Source organism: Narcine bancroftii, chromosome 3 (assembly GCF_036971445.1).
Source record: "Narcine bancroftii isolate sNarBan1 chromosome 3, sNarBan1.hap1, whole genome shotgun sequence".
Lineage (NCBI taxonomy): Eukaryota > Metazoa > Chordata > Chondrichthyes > Torpediniformes > Narcinidae > Narcine > Narcine bancroftii.
The window spans coordinates 275,320,814-275,339,412 of NC_091471.1; the positions used below are offsets into that span (position 1 = coordinate 275,320,814).

The 18,599-nt window shown below is 42.1% G+C and overlaps 1 protein-coding gene and 1 long non-coding RNA gene across 3 annotated transcripts in view; one reads left to right on the forward strand and one right to left on the reverse strand.

Moving 5' to 3' along the window:
- Window positions 1-16,984, reverse strand: part of midn (midnolin) — a 31,863-nt gene extending 14,879 nt beyond the window's left edge. The window contains exons 1-4 of the mRNA XM_069928182.1: window positions 16,510-16,984; window positions 14,644-15,191; window positions 14,291-14,378; window positions 14,123-14,185 (exon numbers count right to left, since the gene is read on the reverse strand). Of these exons, the coding sequence (XP_069784283.1) occupies window positions 14,123-14,185; window positions 14,291-14,378; window positions 14,644-14,855 (363 nt within the window). The 5' untranslated portion in view covers window positions 14,856-15,191; window positions 16,510-16,984. The remainder of the gene's footprint in view (window positions 1-14,122; window positions 14,186-14,290; window positions 14,379-14,643; window positions 15,192-16,509) is intronic.
- Window positions 14,532-18,599, forward strand: part of LOC138758805 (uncharacterized) — a 33,735-nt gene continuing 29,667 nt past the window's right edge. Inside the window, exon 1 of one of the 2 annotated variants that reach the window (XR_011354480.1) lies at window positions 14,532-16,959. This is a non-coding gene — a long non-coding RNA (uncharacterized lncRNA). The remainder of the gene's footprint in view (window positions 16,960-18,599) is intronic. The other variant, XR_011354479.1, reaches the window with a different exon arrangement.

Consider the following 18,599-nt stretch of genomic DNA (forward strand, 5'->3'; position numbering starts at 1 on the left):
GCACTGTTACAGCATCAACAATTGGGGTTGAATCTGAAGCTTACTGTAAGATCTTTGCACATTCTCCATGTCTGATGTGGGTTTCCCCCCACCCATCAAACCTTTCTTTGATACAATCCTTCTGCTCCTCTCCTGAAGAGAGCCACTTGATTTTTGGAGTGTAGTGACAAATTATTAAAGGTTTGCTACATTTTTAATCATTTCTGATGCACCACATGGCCACAGAGCAAAGGAATCACAACCGAGTGTCACCTTGTCCTCAATAGTGTCCAAAATGGATGCTGCTTCTCTTCTCCAGAGGACACCCTTTTAGACAAAGGGCAGATTTTCTTTAAAAATTAAAATTCAAGAAATTCCTACCTTTTAAAAAAAACATTTTTGAAGTTATACAGCACAGTAACAGGCCTTTCTGCCCCACAAGACTGTGCTGCCCAATTACACCCATTTAACCTACATCCACCATACATTTTGAAGAGTGGGAGGAAACCATGCAGACAGAGAGCAAAAACACAAAATCCTTAGACTAACCATGCCACAAATATTTTGAATTCATTACCCCAGAGAGCTGTGGATTATTCAAGGGCAAAACAGAATGATCTTTTACATATAGGATAGCCAAGGGTCATAGGGAACAGGAGTGGAAAATGGAGGTGAGGCTGCAATAGATCAGCCGGGTCTTAATTTGGTGTTTGCAACAGGCCTAAGGGGCCACATGACCTGGCTTCTTGTGTTCGGAGGGAGAAGCTTCCTTCAAGGATCAATGAGGAGTGACCAAAAGCAAGCATTTCCCTCCCTTCACACCAGAGTTCTGAGCTCTAGAATAACATCAACCACCATACAGAGACCTGTTAACCCAAAGCCAAACAAGTAAAACCCTGGTATCCGACATCGATGGCGATTGGTAGACGCCAGATAAGTGAATTTTCCAGTTGATTGAGACTGTGTTGTGTTGATTGGTGAACTAATGGTGAGACACGCCAATTTTGAACTTCCATTTTTTTTTAACCCATTTATTTTCCTTGATTTTTTTGCCAGATGCTTGATTTTACTGTATTTTTAAAAATAAGCTTAACAATCCATTTTATAAGATCAGAACTGATGAGAACACATCTGTACCAACATCAACTGGTAACAAAGGCTGTCTTTTAATCTTCATTTAATTTTCTGCTTTAGGGAAGCACCCACATGGATTTCCATCCTAGCAAGGCTCTCCACCTCTAATATTCATGACTATAATTAATTCTGTATACTTTAATGTCAAAATTGCTTGCATGCTGCAGCCTTGCCTATAGAGCATATACTCAAGGGAGTTGAAAGGCGTGTATAGCTGTTTTATACATCTGCGCTTCATGTCTATTTAAATTACCCAATGCCTGGCTGCAGCAGCTAGCTCAATGCTGAATCAACACTGATTCAGATGATGTGCTCATTTAGCTTCTATATCCAGTCGCGATTCCACTTATTTAGACCAGCTGTACATATTTACATTTCTAACTTGGAATTGTGGTCACGTGCAGTCAACAGCTTCCAAAATACAAATTCGGAGGGGGGGGGAATGGAGAATGCAAGCTGGAACAGGCCAAAGAGGTTTCCTCAAAATGAACGAACAGTCAGCCTCAAGAGAAAATGCCAAGTGGGTTTCTCTACATACAAAGGCTCAATGCGACTGCATCTCCAGGAGCCCTCAATCCCCTGCAACACCAAGCTGCAAGACTTCTACAAATTGCATTGTATTCAGTGTGCTCAACAGCTGCTGCACTTCAGTATGGCCACAGTTTAATCTTCAATGATAACTACCGAGCTGGCAGAGAATCTAAAGAATCTCACTGTCTTTCAAGCCCAGACACTTGATTGTTGGGGAAAACAGATGGCTACATAAAAAATGTATTCTGCTTTGCCAGAACAAACTTCCAAAGTTTATCAGTCATCCAAAAGAGAAGTGGCCCAATACAGGTGGGCGACTACAACTTTCACCAGAGAAAAGGTAAGATTTCAAAGCACACATTGCATTCTTTTCAGACAGGGGCTCTGAATTGAAATACCACACTCAAAATTTTGAAATAAAAAAATGGTCTCTGCAAGAGCATATTTTTTGCAAAAACATTCCAAAAATACAGTTTATTGGAAGAGGGTAGGAAAGGACACTAGAGATTTAATCTCTGTTCAGGAGGATGTTCTCTTAGCAATTTAAGAAAACAAGCATTGTTGCTCCCGTTGCCGTACTTTACTATCACGGTCTGCATTTCGTCTGGTTTTGTTTGCCCTCCATATTTGTTCAGTGGGAAGCATGGGTGAAACCATAACAAAGTTACAAATTAAGTAGACATTTCTGCAGAGATGACAGTTCCAATCCCCGCCCCAGTAGATGGCAAAGCCTTTGCTCTGTCCATCTTTTCACCTCTTCACAAAAGTGTGCTGCAGTTAACTCATACCAGCAATGAGGAAGAGAAATTATTGCAGTGTCCATCCCTAAGCAAACACACCATCAAATTCTACTTTCAAGCACTTCAGTCAATTGCAGATAGTTATTGCTTTCAAAGTTATGCAATTTCAGTAAAAGAAATGATCAAGTGATTTCTGCCCACACAGTTCCCCCATCCAAACATCAGGAACTAACATTGGAGTAGATATTTTCATCCTCCAATGTCTTCTGGAGTGAACTCAAAATTCACCTCCATCTCAAATTATGTGCATACATGTTAGAATTATAACCAAGGTGATCAATGAAGAGAAGGTTTTCCTTCAAAAATTGGAAATTTTATCATCGTTTTTGGTCAGTATTAGAGAGATCATACAGCAAATCATTATCAGTTTGAGGCTAATAAAATAATTGTCTTACAATGTCTTTAAATAGAGATGAACATCTGGCTACTTTAATATTTCTATGGACAAACAGATGACAAATTAGTGACATGTTTCTCCCCCCAACTCCTGGGTTTTGAGAATGAAAACTAATCCAATTGACATTCTATTAGCTCCAATAGCTCAAAAGGGCAGATGCAGGATCTTTTCCCTTGCTGGGGTATCCAGAACCAGAAGCCAGTCTCAAAATAGAGAGTGAATGAAAAGAAATTTCATCATCCAGATGGCAGTGAAATTTTGGAAAGCTCTAGAAGGCCAGGAAGCCCCATTACCAAGTGATTAAAACAATGACTAGTTTTAAACATTAAGGGGAAATGGGATTAATGGGGGAAAAGTGCAAAGGAAGCAAAGGACCAATAGGTTCATTAATAGAAAAGTAGGGCAACTAAATAGTTCCCAACCCAGTTGCCTTTGCTTCAAGTGCCACCCCTCAAAGAGCAAATTGCATGTGCATGGTTAGATGCTAGCTCAGCCTCTGACCCAGAATAGTACTCATAAATGGCCTTGACATTCCAAATCAGATCATTAGGTGATGATAACTCTATCACCAAAAGTGGTATTGGGCTTAGAACCTAGATCTGGAATCTGCCAAAGACATTCCAAAGTTCTCATGCGCCTACAAGAATTTGTAGGTGGTTATTTCTGAAACAACCCAAAGGACCTTCCAAATTGCAATGGGATGATGGCGAAATGGAACCAAAATCCAACTTGACATTACGAGTATGGCCTTAATCTTCAAACAAGAAAGTGACTGCTAAGATTTTGATGGTTATGTGGAACAATACCATAAAAGAAAAACTTATCATGCTTGGATTTAGCAGAATGGGAAACATAAAAACCTCACAGTCCCCAAGACCCGAAGGTCAGCAGGTGAGCTGGTGATAGAAAAAGGATTGAGAAAGGATTTACAAGCAGAGTTAAGGGACAGACCAAGTACAAAAGTGTTTCCTTTATTCAAATTAAGATCTGCAGTCAGTCATCTTTGGCTCCACCCCATACAATTAGCTCCACCTCCATCAAAAAAAACCAACTGACATCTCAATTAGGTAGAGTGAGCACATTTCAGAGCATCTTTAAATCCAACATATGGAAATCATAGGTAGGTAGGTATTCTTTTTCTCTAACTTTTTGTTCCACCACGTTTATCCCCGTTTTTCTTGGCCATCTACACTTTCTCTTAATCTCGATCAACTCTGGGCCCCTCCCCCTTGTATACATGTAATTTTATCTGTTCAAGCTTTGGTTTGATTAAAGGGTCAGACCCCAACATCAAATGACCATTTCTACCCATGGATAGAAATCCATGGGTAGAATCCATACCAAGTTCCTCCAGTAATTCTTATCTGATATGGAAAATGTACATCACTTTCCCAATCAATAGCAGTTACAAAAAACTCTAGTCATGAAAAAAAATAACACAATCAAATTTAAGCTGGACAATGTCAATATTTCCACTGAAATATTTTAAACTGACCCACCACTCCAGATAATCAGTAACAAAAATGGCATAAGCCAAACAAAGGTTCATTCACTGCCCTCAAGGCCCAAATGAGTGATAAAACAAACAATCAAGTGGCATCTTACCACAGCGTTGAGATGTTAAAAGTACTCTTAAGGGCAGATACCTGTGTACTATATTCAGGTGTCCTTTAAAATGAGAATACAGTGCAGAGAATATTTACTTGGATGCTGCCAGGTATTCAGGAGCTGAGTTAGAGGGAAAGATTAAACAGGTCAAGACTTTATTCCTTGGAGCGAAGAAGAATGAGGAAGATGTGAAAGAGGTTTACAAGATTATGAGAGGTTTAGACAGTGATAGATTATGAGATGTATAGATGAGTAGGCTTTTTCCACTTAAATTGGGGGAGATAAATAAGAGAGGTTCTAGTTTTAAACTAAAAGGGGAAGGTTTAGAGGGAAGATCTTCCTTCAGAGAGTGGAGGGAGTGTGGAACGAGCTGTCATCTGATGTGATGAATGAGGGCTTGATCTTGTGTTTTAAGAATAAATTGTATAGATACATGGATGGGAGAGTTCTGGAGGGTTATGGAATGGGAGCAGGTCAATGAGACTAATGGTTGGCACAGACTAGAAGGGCCAAATGGCCTGTTTTCTGTGCTGTAGTGTTCCATATCACCTAGAAATTTCTTACACAGACTAGAAGGGCCAAATGGCCTGTTTTCTGTGCTGTAGTGTTCCATATGCTGTCAACCTCTGCCATCTCGAGTACTTCGACGTTAGGGGTGTAAGCGCTCCAATGGATGTTGAGGATGGAGCGGAGACAACGCTGGTGGAAGCGTTCTAGGAGCCGTAGGTGGTGCCGGTAGAGGACCCATGATTCGGAGCCGAACAGGAGTGTGGGTATGACAACGGCTCTGTATACGCTTATCTTTGTGAGGTTTTTCAGTTGGTTGTTTTTCCAGACTCTTTTGTGTAGTCTTCCAAAGGCGCTATTTGCCTTGGCGAGTCTGTTGTCTATCTCATTGTCGATCCTTGCATCTGATGAAATGGTGCAGCCGAGATAGGTAAACTGGTTGACCGTTTTGAGTTTTGTGTGCCCGATGGAGATGTGGGGGGGCTGCGCTGGATGGGTCACGTCTCCAGAATGGAGGACCATCGCCTTCCCAAGATCGTGTTATATGGCGAGCTCTCCACTGGCCACCGTGACAGAGGTGCACCAAAGAAAAGGTACAAGGACTGCCTAAAGAAATCTCTTGGTGCCTGCCACATTGACCACCGCCAGTGGGCTGATAACGCCTCAAACCGTGCATCTTGGCGCCTCACAGTTTGGCGGGCAGCAACCTCCTTTGAAGAAGAGCGCAGAGCCCACCTCACTGACAAAAGGCAAAGGAGGAAAAACCCAACACCCAACCCCAACCCACCAATTTTCCCTTGCAACCGCTGCAATCGTGTCTGCCTGTCCCGCATCGGACTTGTCAGCCACAAACGAGCCTGCAGCTGACGTGGACTTTTTACCCCCTCCATAAATCTTCGTCCGCGAAGCCAAGCCAAAGAAGAAAGTGTTCCATATCACCTAGAAATTTCTTGAAAAAGGATCTGCTGCTATTTGATCAATGAGGAACACTGCCCCTGTGCTTACAGCACAACATTCCACTTATTTTAAGGGCAAATGCTCTATTTCTCAAATTCAGCTCCTATTTATGTCCATTTTCTAGGAACACCATGAACCTTGCATCATTAGCCTGTGCCATTAACCCTTTGAACATTAGCCTGTGCCATTAACCCTTTGAACATTAGCCTGTGCCATTAACCCTTTGAACATTAGCCTGTGCCATTAACCCTTTGAACATTAGCCTGTGCCATTAACCCTTTGAACATTAGCCTGTGCCATTAACCCTTTGAACATTAGCCTGTGCCATTAACCCTTTGAACATTAGCCTGTGCCATTAACCCTTTGAACATTAGCCTGTGCCATTAACCCTTTGAACATTAGCCTGTGCCATTAACCCTTTGAACATTAGCCTGTGCCATTAACCCTTTGAACATTAGCCTGTGCCATTAACCCTTTGAACATTAGCCTGTGCCATTAACCCTTTGAACATTAGCCTGTGCCATTAACCCTTTGAACATTAGCCTGTGCCATTAACCCTTTGAACATTAGCCTGTGCCATTAACCCTTTGAACATTAGCCTGTGCCATTAACCCTTTGAACATTAGCCTGTGCCATTAACCCTTTGAACATTAGCCTGTGCCATTAACCCTTTGAACATTAGCCTGTGCCATTAACCCTTTGAACATTAGCCTGTGCCATTAACCCTTTGAACATTAGCCTGTGCCATTAACCCTTTGAACATTAGCCTGTGCCATTAACCCTTTGAACATTAGCCTGTGCCATTAACCCTTTGAACATTAGTCTGTGCCATTAACCCTTTGAACATTAGCCTGTGCCATTAGCACTTTGGACTCCAGGCTTTTTTTTTTAAATTAAACCTTTTGTAATATACTCCAGACTGGGTCCATGGGCAAGCCACAATATGAAAAGTTAAAATTAGTATAAATCAGCTGGTGGTGGAGTACAAAGCCAATCCCGGAAAATTGGGACACAGAGTCCATAGGATTAAAATAAGCAAAGTGTCTTCATTCTGAATATTTTATTTCTAGGTGCATGAAAGATTGTAGAACCCAAGTGACCCGACCTTGATTACACGTGCAGAGTATGAAGATGTTGCACAACCTCACCGCTCTTTCAATCTCTGCAACCAAATCCTAAATCTCATCTGCTCAATGGAAAGGTCTATGGAATTTCTGGCTTATTGGCTCTTTATTTCCCTGGCTTCCACCCCCTCATCTCAGTCAGGAAAAATAGCTTACATTAATTCTAAGCATACTGCAAAAGTGAAGCACCCTGGGATATATTGATCACGTAGAGAAATACAAATCCTGGACTCGTATAATGTAAACTGATAAGGATCAGAGCCCAGTCTCCTCTATTTTTGAAAGTCATTTTGCTTTTTTAAAAAAAATTCTACCAGCTGCCAACTGAAGTCTCTTTGAAGCTCAAGACGCAGACTTTGACCTACCATCAAATTTCTTTCCTTTTATTAAAAAGTCATGCAGGAACAGAAACAAAAATCCACAATATGCACACAAAGGTCCTAGAGAAACTCAGCAGGGCACCCAACATCCATGAGAATGAACAGGAAACCAATGACAAGTCCTTCGTCAGGAGTTCACCCCTTACTTTCTGTGGATGCTGCATGCCCTGCTGAGTTTCTTCAGCACTTGTCCCAAAATTTGCAGGTTTTCTTGTTTAACTCGATATGCAACTGCAGTCATTAGCTCTCATGTTTGGTTTTTCAATTGGTAGCAGGCCCACACCAAAGCTTTTTTTCCTATTCAAACACATAGTTAGCAATTAAAAGTTAACTGGTGATGAAATTACGGTTTTAAAACAACAATTACTAGCATAGATCCTTTGTGCTCGATTCATTCTAGCTCTGCTTTGCAACATGCAAGAAGGCACAAATACAACCAATATTCCGATCCATGGCAATATTTTTAATGGCAGGCAGAAGGCCATTTTATGTAATATTACACGTTTTATACTAATATGACAATAAAGGAATCTTGAATCTACTCCATGACTAAATGAATGAGTGGCAAGTTCTTTACTAAAAGCAAGATGCACTGGTTACACTAGACTTTAAAACAGTAACTACACATTTACAATAGATTTTCTCCCGAAGCCATTTTGTGGTCAGCCATTTTTACAGAATTCATCTCAAACTGCAAATTGCTTCAAAATGGCAATCACATTGAAAAAAAATGCTGAAACCTGCTAGACTTTGAAAATTCAATGTTGACAGATCCATTTATTGGAGGTCCGTAGTTCACACAAACTCATTTACAGGTGTGTACTGCAGTATTCATCTGTATAGAATTCCTCAGTGCTCAACTCGCATAAAAGTCTATCTTCCACCAGAACGATTAATTTACAAATCATTCCCTTTTTTGCTCCAGCATTTAAAAAAAACCCTTTAAAGAGTTATGATCCATATATATTGTGGCACTATTCCAATAATAAAGCAACTAAGCATTTATGTTGGGATTTAGAAATCAAAAGTAAATAAGTTGCCAATGTGTTTGATGCTTTTTAAAAACATCAATGAAACAGGTAAGCTCATTTCTTGATGTTTTCTCAGAATTCATTTAGAGCCCACTCATACTTTCCAACTGCATTTATACAAAAACCACAGCCAAGCGTTAATTGGATCTTGAGGGTGGTCCCCTGCAATCTAATCGGTCACGACTGAAGCCACTTCAATCATAAAAGAGGTGCAACATCAAAATGCCAGACATCACGACTGCAGATTCTCTATCTGCCTCACATGCAAAGCCATCAGGCATTGGACTCGCCCCCGCACCAAAACAAAAGAGTTTCACATGCACCTCTCTCTCAACCATATATAGATACCTTGATGAGGTCTAAAAATGTGCCACTAAAAAGCCCTTCAGCTGCAGATACAATACCATCATTTCAATGGCTTCCAGGAGTGGTGAATGGGCTTTTGGAAGGGGGGGGGGGGTTTACTAGAGGTTAATTCAATTAAAATTTATAGCATCCATAGTCTATTAAAATGCACAATTGCATTTACAAGATGGAGCGAATATTAAAAGAACAAAGGACCCTCAAATTTTAATAACACATGCTAATTAGGCAAATTAGCAAATCAGACAGAAGAAAGCCATTTCAAAGACCTACTGTGAACTGGAGGAGCAAAGACCCTGCATAGAGATTCTTTAGTGTTTTGTTTAAAAAAAAGACTGTGGGATTTTACTGATAGGAAGAGTCTCCTGACGTGCGGCAATGGTCATTCACACAAGCAAATCGGTTTCCATCTGCGAGTTTAGATAGCAAACCAGCAGTGCATCGTCATGTCGTATTCATTAGCCCCTTGGTCATGGAATGCCTGCAGTTCACTTTAGACTGCAGACATGCTGGGAAATTGACTAGGGGTCCGGGAGACAAATTGTCAGAGCAGGAATGGCACCTTCATTCCCGTTCAGAGCTTTTCACACTGCAATGAGAATAATTTCCTGGAACCCAGCGAGACAGTAGGCCCACTTTTCTGCGGTTTCAGTTTGACACCATTTAAATCAGGTCAAGGCTTCAGTATTTGGTTCAAGATCATCTTTATACAGTATTCATGTACATTGCAAAGAAATATCAGTGAGTCCTTCAGTTTGTGTTGCTCAATTTCCTCAACAATCACTAGTTGTGATAGGGTGTCTCTGATTACACCCCTGTGCATTTTTTTTAAAAATCTGCATTTCAGTGAGCAAGTTAAAAAGCAACTTTATTTTTAAATGCCATGCTTTAGTTTGAGTACTCTGTTCCCCAGCCATCGGGAAGTGAAGCAAAAGACAGCATCCCATGTATGCACAAACTCGTATTACAGTCATACTCTGGTACAAATACTTCCAAAACGAGAACACAAAATAAATTCTCACGTTTTGAAAAAGCCAGAGAGTTTGGAATCAAAATCATATCCTTGCACCTTCTTCCATGAAAGTAGTGCATAAAAGGAGGTTTCCAATGGATTTACGGCTCATTTGATTAACTTCTACAGACGGTAAGATTCGGTTTCAACAATAAACTCAATCTAGTCAAATCTAGTGCACGTTGGAGTTATTCAAAACCATAATACCATGGAAAACACATGCAAGCATTATACCCCAGATAATGCCAACTCCCATGTTACATTATCAAATTTGATATCTAGCCATTTATGGGAATATTAGGACACATTTGAAGAAACATCTTACATAGAAGGGAATAAAGAAAACTAGGGAAAGAATTCTAGTGCTTGGGAACTTGGTCCCAAATGCCAGATCCAATGATGGCTTGGAGAAAGTTATCTTGCAGGGCTGTAGATGTGAAGAGGACAGGTTTTGGGATCCATCCAATGAACAACAAACTCAATAATTTGGTAATACACATCCAGGATATTGAAACTGAGTAAACGGAAGTCACCAAGTAGTGGTGTTACCCGAGGGACTGATGCTTGTATGCAAAATTTGATGTCATCTTGAAAACTGCTCAATATCAAATGGTGTTTAAAAAAAGTGGTTTTTCCAAAATCTTTGAGCATTGGAAAAAGATCATTTCAAACTGAAAAGCATATGCTCATTTTTCATTCATTCTCTGGCTGCTAAAAATACATTACTCTGTACAAAAAAAACAGCAAAGCCCATAAAAAACATGCAATTTTGAGAAGGATATGCAATAGTATCCCCAAGTTTAATTCTATGAATGTCATATGTAAAATGAAGCATCCCCTGGATCTAACAATTTTGTGATCAAGTTCTGTTTTAGGTCTTGCCTTACACGGAGCGCTTTCTCCTCTCTTCCCCCCCTCTCCCTTTATTGGAAGCACGGATGGTCTGCTTTTTGTTTGTGTATTTACCCAGCAGACTTTCTTTCCCTTTTTAAACAAAGAAAACCTCTTCTGAGACCTTTAACACACTTTTCTCTGTTCCTCAGCATACTGGACTCTGTGACAGAGCCAGCTCCAGGGCAATTATTTGAGCTTGTTTGACCAGCTTTCAAAATAAACCAGCTCTTGGCACCTTCCGGTCAAGCAGCCTTCTACAGGAAGGGAAATAAAGGTAGAAGTAAACAGTGTCGATTAAAGCAATGGGGAGTGGGAAGGGATAGGCTCACAATACAGCTTTATAAATTGTTTTAATCAGATTTTAAAAAGTGAAGCTCCCAGACAAACCATGTGCTAAATTTCAAGAACTATTTTAATGAACTAGGCCTCAGAGTTTACAAAATAAGATGATGTTTAATTGAACACTTTTGTTTGCTGAACCATTTATACTGAGCCCAGATACAAAGATACTTTAAAATCATGTATCCAGTGGTCACATGCATTGACTTGTAACTGGATCTGTATAGCTGATCACACAACTTTGACTCAGATCAATTGACCACATTTGTAACTGGACGTCTTGTCTTGATTAAGGACACAGGCTCCAATTTGATTATGGAGCTATAAACTGCACAGCTTAGTTTGCTGTGTCAGTCGTCTTGCATTTCCAGAAAATTCTTTGGCCACTCAACTGCCTGGAGCTAACTGTACAAAGGTTATAATACACAAGAAATGTCATATATTTAAATCCAGAAAATTTTCAAACTACACAAATTGCCACATTCTACAACGAGCACAACCCCCCCCCCCCCCACTTTCTCAGTCTAAAAGCAATTGCTGCCGTATACCACAAGTATGTTTGACAATAGTGTGTACTTCTCTTTGATCAAGTGTGATGCAGCTTTAGCCTACGTCACTATCATGCTTCTGCAATTCCGGATTACGAATTTCCACAGCGTCTGCCATTCCCCAAGGAAGGGGAGGAGGAGGAGGAGGAGGAGGGAGGGGGAGGGGTCATTGTCAGCTTGTGATGAAGAATTTCAACTGGAATTTAATGTTCTTTTGACTATAACCCATCAAATAGAAGAACAAGCTACAGGACCAGATTGGCTGGTTGTGATATTGCTACTAAAGACACACGAGTTTTATGAAATATTCATCAAAAGCATGGATAAACAATGTGGCTTCTACACATCTAGCAAAGGGACATGTTATACCAGAAACCCCAGAACAGCATTATCCACAGAATCCTTTAGACTGTGTGTTAGAGCTGCTTTTAACTGTTTGATGACAAAGAAACATTTCCTGCATGCTTTAGTCATCAGATCAATTGCAGAGAACACAGGATTTCCGATTTAAAAATACATAATCCCCAGGAAACATGCTTATCTACAATGCCAGTCCATTTAAACAAAAAAAAAACTTTGGGGAAACTGATTAATTGGGACTGTTTATATTTGAATAAACCCGGCCAAGTTCAGAATGGTAAATTATGCTCCATACATGCTCTTCACTCAGTTAACAATCAACAATGCATCACCTTTTACATGGTATTCAATCATCTTTACAGTTAACCAGTGGTATCCTCATTTTTTTCATTAAACACAAAAGTCTACAGACACAGTGATTGAAGTAACAATACAATTCTTGATAAAACTCAAACAGCGTGCTTCATATGGCAAAAGGTGTATATCCAACGTTTTGGGCTGGAGCCCTTCAAATCATTAAATTATTTAAAAGGGTGCTGGAAATTCTGGATGTCTCAATTCGATCTGATATTATACCAATTAAATTACAAGGTGAACAGTTTACAAACCTTTTGCCAGCTCCCAATTGTGTTGCTACGTCTTATTAAACACCTTAGAAATTCCCATACTAGACTATTGTTTAGCAGAACCTGAATATACAGCAATCAGAAGCTTCCCGGTAGCTGTTTCCTGAACCAGAGGTTTTGCCAGTGGGAGTATCAGGCAAGAGACCTCATTTAGCCCCCCCCCCCCCCCCCCCACAAACACAGAAGTCGATCTGCCCACAATTTATTGGCTCAGAAATTGTGTTAATCTGTTGGCTGATTGATACAGATTGAGCTCGGGTTAGTGTACAACGGTGGGGTTCCGCCTGAATTATTACCAGTGATCTATCTATCTTGGGAGGGGGTAACATGGGCACTGTTTCAGTGCAGCCTCGGACCCCGCCGACGAAAACGTTCATGAATGTGCACGATGCATTTTTTTTGTCGCTGCCGGCGCGTCAAGGACGCTGCAATTCATAAATACCCCCTTGTTCGGACAAACAGGAACATTGCAAACACCAAGAATCTGGAGGGACCCAGCGGGTCAGAGACCATCCGTGCAGAGACATGGTTAGTCAACGTTTCGGGGCGAGAACCTTTGCAGAAACTCAAATAGATCTCCAAGTCTCGACGAAGGGACTCGACCCGAAATGTTGACTGGTCATGTCACTGCACGGATGGTCTCTGACCCGCTGGGTCCCTCTAGTTTGGTCCATTTGAATCACAATTTCAAAAGAAATGGATTTCACTCGGGCCAAGCAGGAAGACCTTGGAGTAAAAGTTTGGCGGTGCATTTTGTGCATTGCTGCCCTCTATGATCAAGTCTAAAGAACCCGTCACGCTTTGGAGAAACGCTATGCGCAAGTTAGAGGCAGTGAACCATTGAGAGCTGGTAGAAGCTTGAAAGGTCACAGACAAAGCTCGGCGAGTCATCGAGCAGTTCTAGCAAGCCTGGTTGTCACTTTACAAAAAGAAGGAGATCAAAGAGAACAATGGCTGTAATTAGGGCAAAAATGTACGGAGCCCGTGAATTTAAAAGGTGAAAGGTGAATTGCACGGTTCAGGAAATCTCCTTCAAAAGGAGAGGCTTTTCACTGTGGAGCATGTTTCAGTAGGAGGTCTGAATGTCGTCACTAAGGGGGGGAGGAGTTGGCTCAGAACAGTGTTCTCTGTTTAGATTAAACACGGAGCTTGTCGCCAAGGAACTCCCAAGTGTTGCATGAAACACGCACAGCTCCAATAATACAAAAGGAGAAGAGTCTGGTCTTCGGAGGTTTTGGAAACTAGATTTGCAAAACATTGAAGTCGGCGATGCTGCGCCCCACATTTAAATTAGACATGCATTACCCAAGTCAAATGAATCTATCCTGCAGTATCACAAGGAGCTCAGACGATTAATTAATGCACACTGCATCTTGAAATATAACGCTCGGTACTCCCAAATTTACACCTCAAAAATATAACACAAACATAATTGTTAAAGGGGGTATTTTTAGAAGTATTACATTCAGAATTGCATCAACGAGATATCGCAAAAGAGACGGTGGCTACATGTCCTGTGGTTTAAATTTTACCTGAGTTTCCGTTAAGCTTTCCAGAGCTTGCATTACTGATTGCTCCGGTCTTGAAGCTTGAGACTTAAAGAGAAGAAAAAGCAAAGTAATAAACGTGAGCACACGTTTCCTTCGAAATGTATCAGAAAACGACAGACATCGATAAATGAGGTCGGGCGTCGATCTTACCATGAGTCCTGCCTCTACAGTTGGAACGAGGGTTAATTTGCTTCCTTCTATTATACCGTGGTCTTGCAGTTTTCCAGAATTTAATCGCCTAAAACAAATATATTTTTTTTAAAAAGCACGGATTAGAATCTAGAACCAGGAAAGCTGCTCCATATAATGAGCCTTAATACATTAAATGCAGCAAAGGTACTTGCTTCGCGAATGAGCTCTAAAGTACATCCAAATATAAAGTTTATTTGGCTTACTGCTCGGAATGAGTGAAGTAAAACGGAGTTATGAATGGCTACTGTTCGCCGTAGAAACCTATCGCAGAAACTCCCGTGGCCTCGCTCAGAACAAAGGGATGTACGTACGTTTCTTTGTGCAAGAGGACGAGACGCTCCTTCGCAACCTTCAAGCGCTGTGACAACCTCCGTTTGAGTCCTTCTACCGTTTCGTCTACTGGAACAGAAAGATCATACTGGGCTCCGGTCGTTGTATTGACGACTACACGCATTGAAGGCTCGTTTTGACGGGCCTCGCAAGTTGCGGCTCGGGAGCAGCTCCTGGTGCTTGTATGGTCCATTAGATTACCTTTCAACGGTCTTCGAGTCACAAAAGAAAGTCCCTCAGACGCTTAAAGGTATCATGCAAGGTTTAGGAGCTTAAATATTATGGAAACAAATCCCGACGCTCTCTGTTGAGACAGTTATCGGCGAAAGTGTGCGGTATATGTATTTGGGTTTCTCCGTGAGGTTCTTTTGTCTTCGAACGATCTCGAGATGGGGGGGTTAACAAAAAAAAACACAAGAGTCTTGCCCAGAGTTCTCAGCCGTGCTTCGCTCAGCCCTGCTGACTGCCTACGAGCCCGACTCTGGCTCACTCTCCCGCGATCCCCCGGAGAATAATCCTCATAGAAGGTCTGCAACAAAGAAAACACAGCGTCAGCCAATCAGCGCATCCGCAACGCCTCAAGCTTCCCAAAAGTATCCACCTGTTCCTCGGCGCCAGCCAATCAGCAGCCACTCCATTGTGACGTCTCACTCAGAACAGGCCGTCCACTCGCCAGTTTCAACCATTCAAAAAAGACTGCGACGCGTGCCACGTGACGCCAGCCCCGATCCGCCCCCCCCTTCACATACTCTGTCTACCTGAATTGAAATACGCAATGAATCGAGAGAAACAAAGGGTCAACCTGATATTCTGTGAGGGGTAGATGTCTGTTAAAACCTCTTTCGGAACTCCGAAAAAGCAATGATTAAGGAACTTGTACTATTGACATATTCACTTTCCCTTACAGGTGAGAGACTGAAATCATGAATCGATTTTAATTTGAACGTTTAACCCTCGAATCAGAATAGCCACGCATCGAATTGGTGAATTAACTCAACGGAAGTAAAGCGGGCGCCTTGAATATCGAAATAATTTGGAAACAAACTTCCAATATTTATTACAATTGATAATGATCGCGAAAAAAAATACAAGTCAAACATATTTGCATTCTTTGCGAATTCGCAATTGGCTCAAAACTTTAATGATCCGCCAAAACAATCAATGCTTTTGCTCCGCTTGTAATCAGCAATTTGCAGCTTTCATTTAGCTGACTTAGTTTGGAGGGGGTTATATGCAATCTCACTGCTGCAGTAACTTTTTTAAAAAGGGGACGTTTAAAAACATGACAAACATTGGGGGAAAAAACTTAGTCTCGGTGCATCCTGAGACCATAAAGAATTCGTTTGCATTAAAATCGTGGAATCAGACTGTGGGGGTTGGTAGCCAACAACCGCCTCTACCTCTCTGCGCACGAGCAACAGCGCCTCCGTCCGATCAATCGCAAGCAAACCTGATCGGAGCGAGCGTCCAAGTCAATTACAATTCTCAGAACTTCCCTACATTTCGTACGGAAAGAAGGAACCTGATCCTAACCAGAGAAAATGATCTGATTTACAATTGGCGATATAGTCAAATACAGCTCATCTCGAAAATAACATCTGGAATGCAGCTTCTCCATCTTAAAAAGCTCAGCATGAGAGATTATATGTTCTCACACACACATAGCATCAACAGAACGACTTCACTGAAGGCTATAACATTAGAACATTTCTTTACTACACTTTTTTTCTATTTTCTCAATCTTGTACAAAGCTTTGCTATTAACCAGATTAATGATCCGCGAGACAGTTCCATTTAATCCCAGCTTATGTATGAGCTATAACATGTTGTCAAATGTAATTGCTTACCAGGTTTAATTAAACACCTCTTAGGTTTTTAAAACAAAATCTTCACTTAGGTTCCTTTCGTTAGAGGTAGAAATTGTAAATTCCTTTAAGATCGGGCAGATGACGGTCGTTCTGAAGGTGCAGCTTTAAGACTGACTGAACGCTGGTCGTGGTATTTAAGGGGAAGATGTGACGCTGGCAACCGGGTGTGGTGGGAGTTTGAAATTCAGGGAGATCAACAAGGCGGAGCCTTGACATCCCGCTGACATCATCGGCCGGGAGCAATAATCAATGAATCACAGTCGGAGCCGCCGCCGAGCAAAGATTTTCACCCCAACAGATCACGGTTCCCTGCTCGGCCAAGCAGAGGGGATACTTTGGGCTCCCGTGTGGAACAGGGGGGCTCTCCGGCAGCGCCCTGGGCGTTTCTCAAGTCTCCCGATCAAGGACAAAGTAGTGACGTGATTCCGTGTGAGTTGGTGTCACAGCAAACAGTTTCTACTCGCCGTCAGTCACACCTGGTTGCACGTCTGTGTTTAACGCCGCAAATCAATACACCTTTCCCCCCCCCCCCCCAATAAACCTGCTTCCAATTAACTAGGGTACGTGTAAATATTTTTTTTCAGCTCCCTTGCTTAATTCTGCTTTCCTGTTTTTGAAAAGCGTGCTCATTGCAACTAAATCAAATGCAGAATTCACTGTACTCTTCCCTTGGTAACAAGCATCTCCAATGTATCGCTTTAAAGTGTGGCGATCGCGCGAACAAATGCTATTGACTAACTTGTTTAAAGAAGGAAATGGAAGGATCCCTGCACGTTGAGCTGACGTCTCCGAGCAGCGTCTTCTCCAGCGCTCTCTCTGACTCACCAACCCTGTCATTTTTGAAATCAACACTTGAGTGAGAACGGGCGTTCCTGTTCCCGGCAGTGATGCCTCACACAGGCACATTTTTCACATTCTTAAGTAGTCATTTCCCTGTTCATATTCGACCGCTGTTTTTGTACAGAATGTGCAGACTTTTAAAATCAAGGCGTCTCCTTAAGATCTGCACAATATACACATGGCAAACCCCCCCCACACACCAAACCCCAACCCAAAGCAGATGTCAGGGCAAGAGCATTGAGCAGCCTGCTTGTGGGGTTGTCCGCTTCTGATGTTTGCACTAAAAGGAGAAACTGTTTAAAGGAAACCCCAACTCCCTTATCACTCAGAAGAGGTTAGTCCAAGAGACGTATTTCTGAGATGTTCACCTGAAAATATTTTTATCTGAGCGAGTTGCTCGATCCAAGAATGCATCCCTTAGGGATAGGCTATTAGTAAAGAAAGTTACAATTTGTAACTAAGGACGATGTCCAAATCCATCAGTTCAGCCCCTGAACTGCTCCGGCCAGCGACTCGGCTCCTCTCCAGAATGAATAAATGGTGACAAAGCTGGTCAATGATGTCCCTGCTGGACAGATCCGCGGCAAGTAAGATCAAACAAACATTCTGCAAACACCGAGCACATCAGGCAACGGATGTGAAGAGATGAACCGAGCTGGTGTTTTAAAATCCAAATCTCCAACCTCAAATCATCGAGGAGCCTTCACTCCGCGCACAGCAGCGACCAGCTGCTCCCGTCGGGGAAGGGAGACGGGAGGATCAGAGCCAGCTTATGCTGAACGAGCAAAGGAAGTGCTCGCACTCACCCTCTGAGACCCTCCTATCGATGAAACAATATTTATGAACCCTTCCTGCATTGTTTGTGTGGGTGTGTGGACCATCGTACCTTTGGCACGGTTTGAGGCGATATCAGCCCACTGGCGGTGGTCAATGTGGCAGGCACCAAGAGATTTCTTTAGGCAGTCCTTGTACCTTTTCTTTGGTGCACCTCTGTCACGGTGGCCAGTGGAGAGCTCGCCATATAACACGATCTTGGGAAGGCGATGGTCCTCCATTCTGGAGACGTGACCCATCCAGCGCAGCTGGATCTTCAGCAGCGTGGACTCGATGCTGTCGACCTCTGCCATCTCGAGTACTTCGACGTTAGCTGACGTGGACTTTTACCCCCTCCATAAATCTTCGTCCGCGAAGCCAAGCCAAAGAAGAAGACTTGTACAATGGATGTCAAT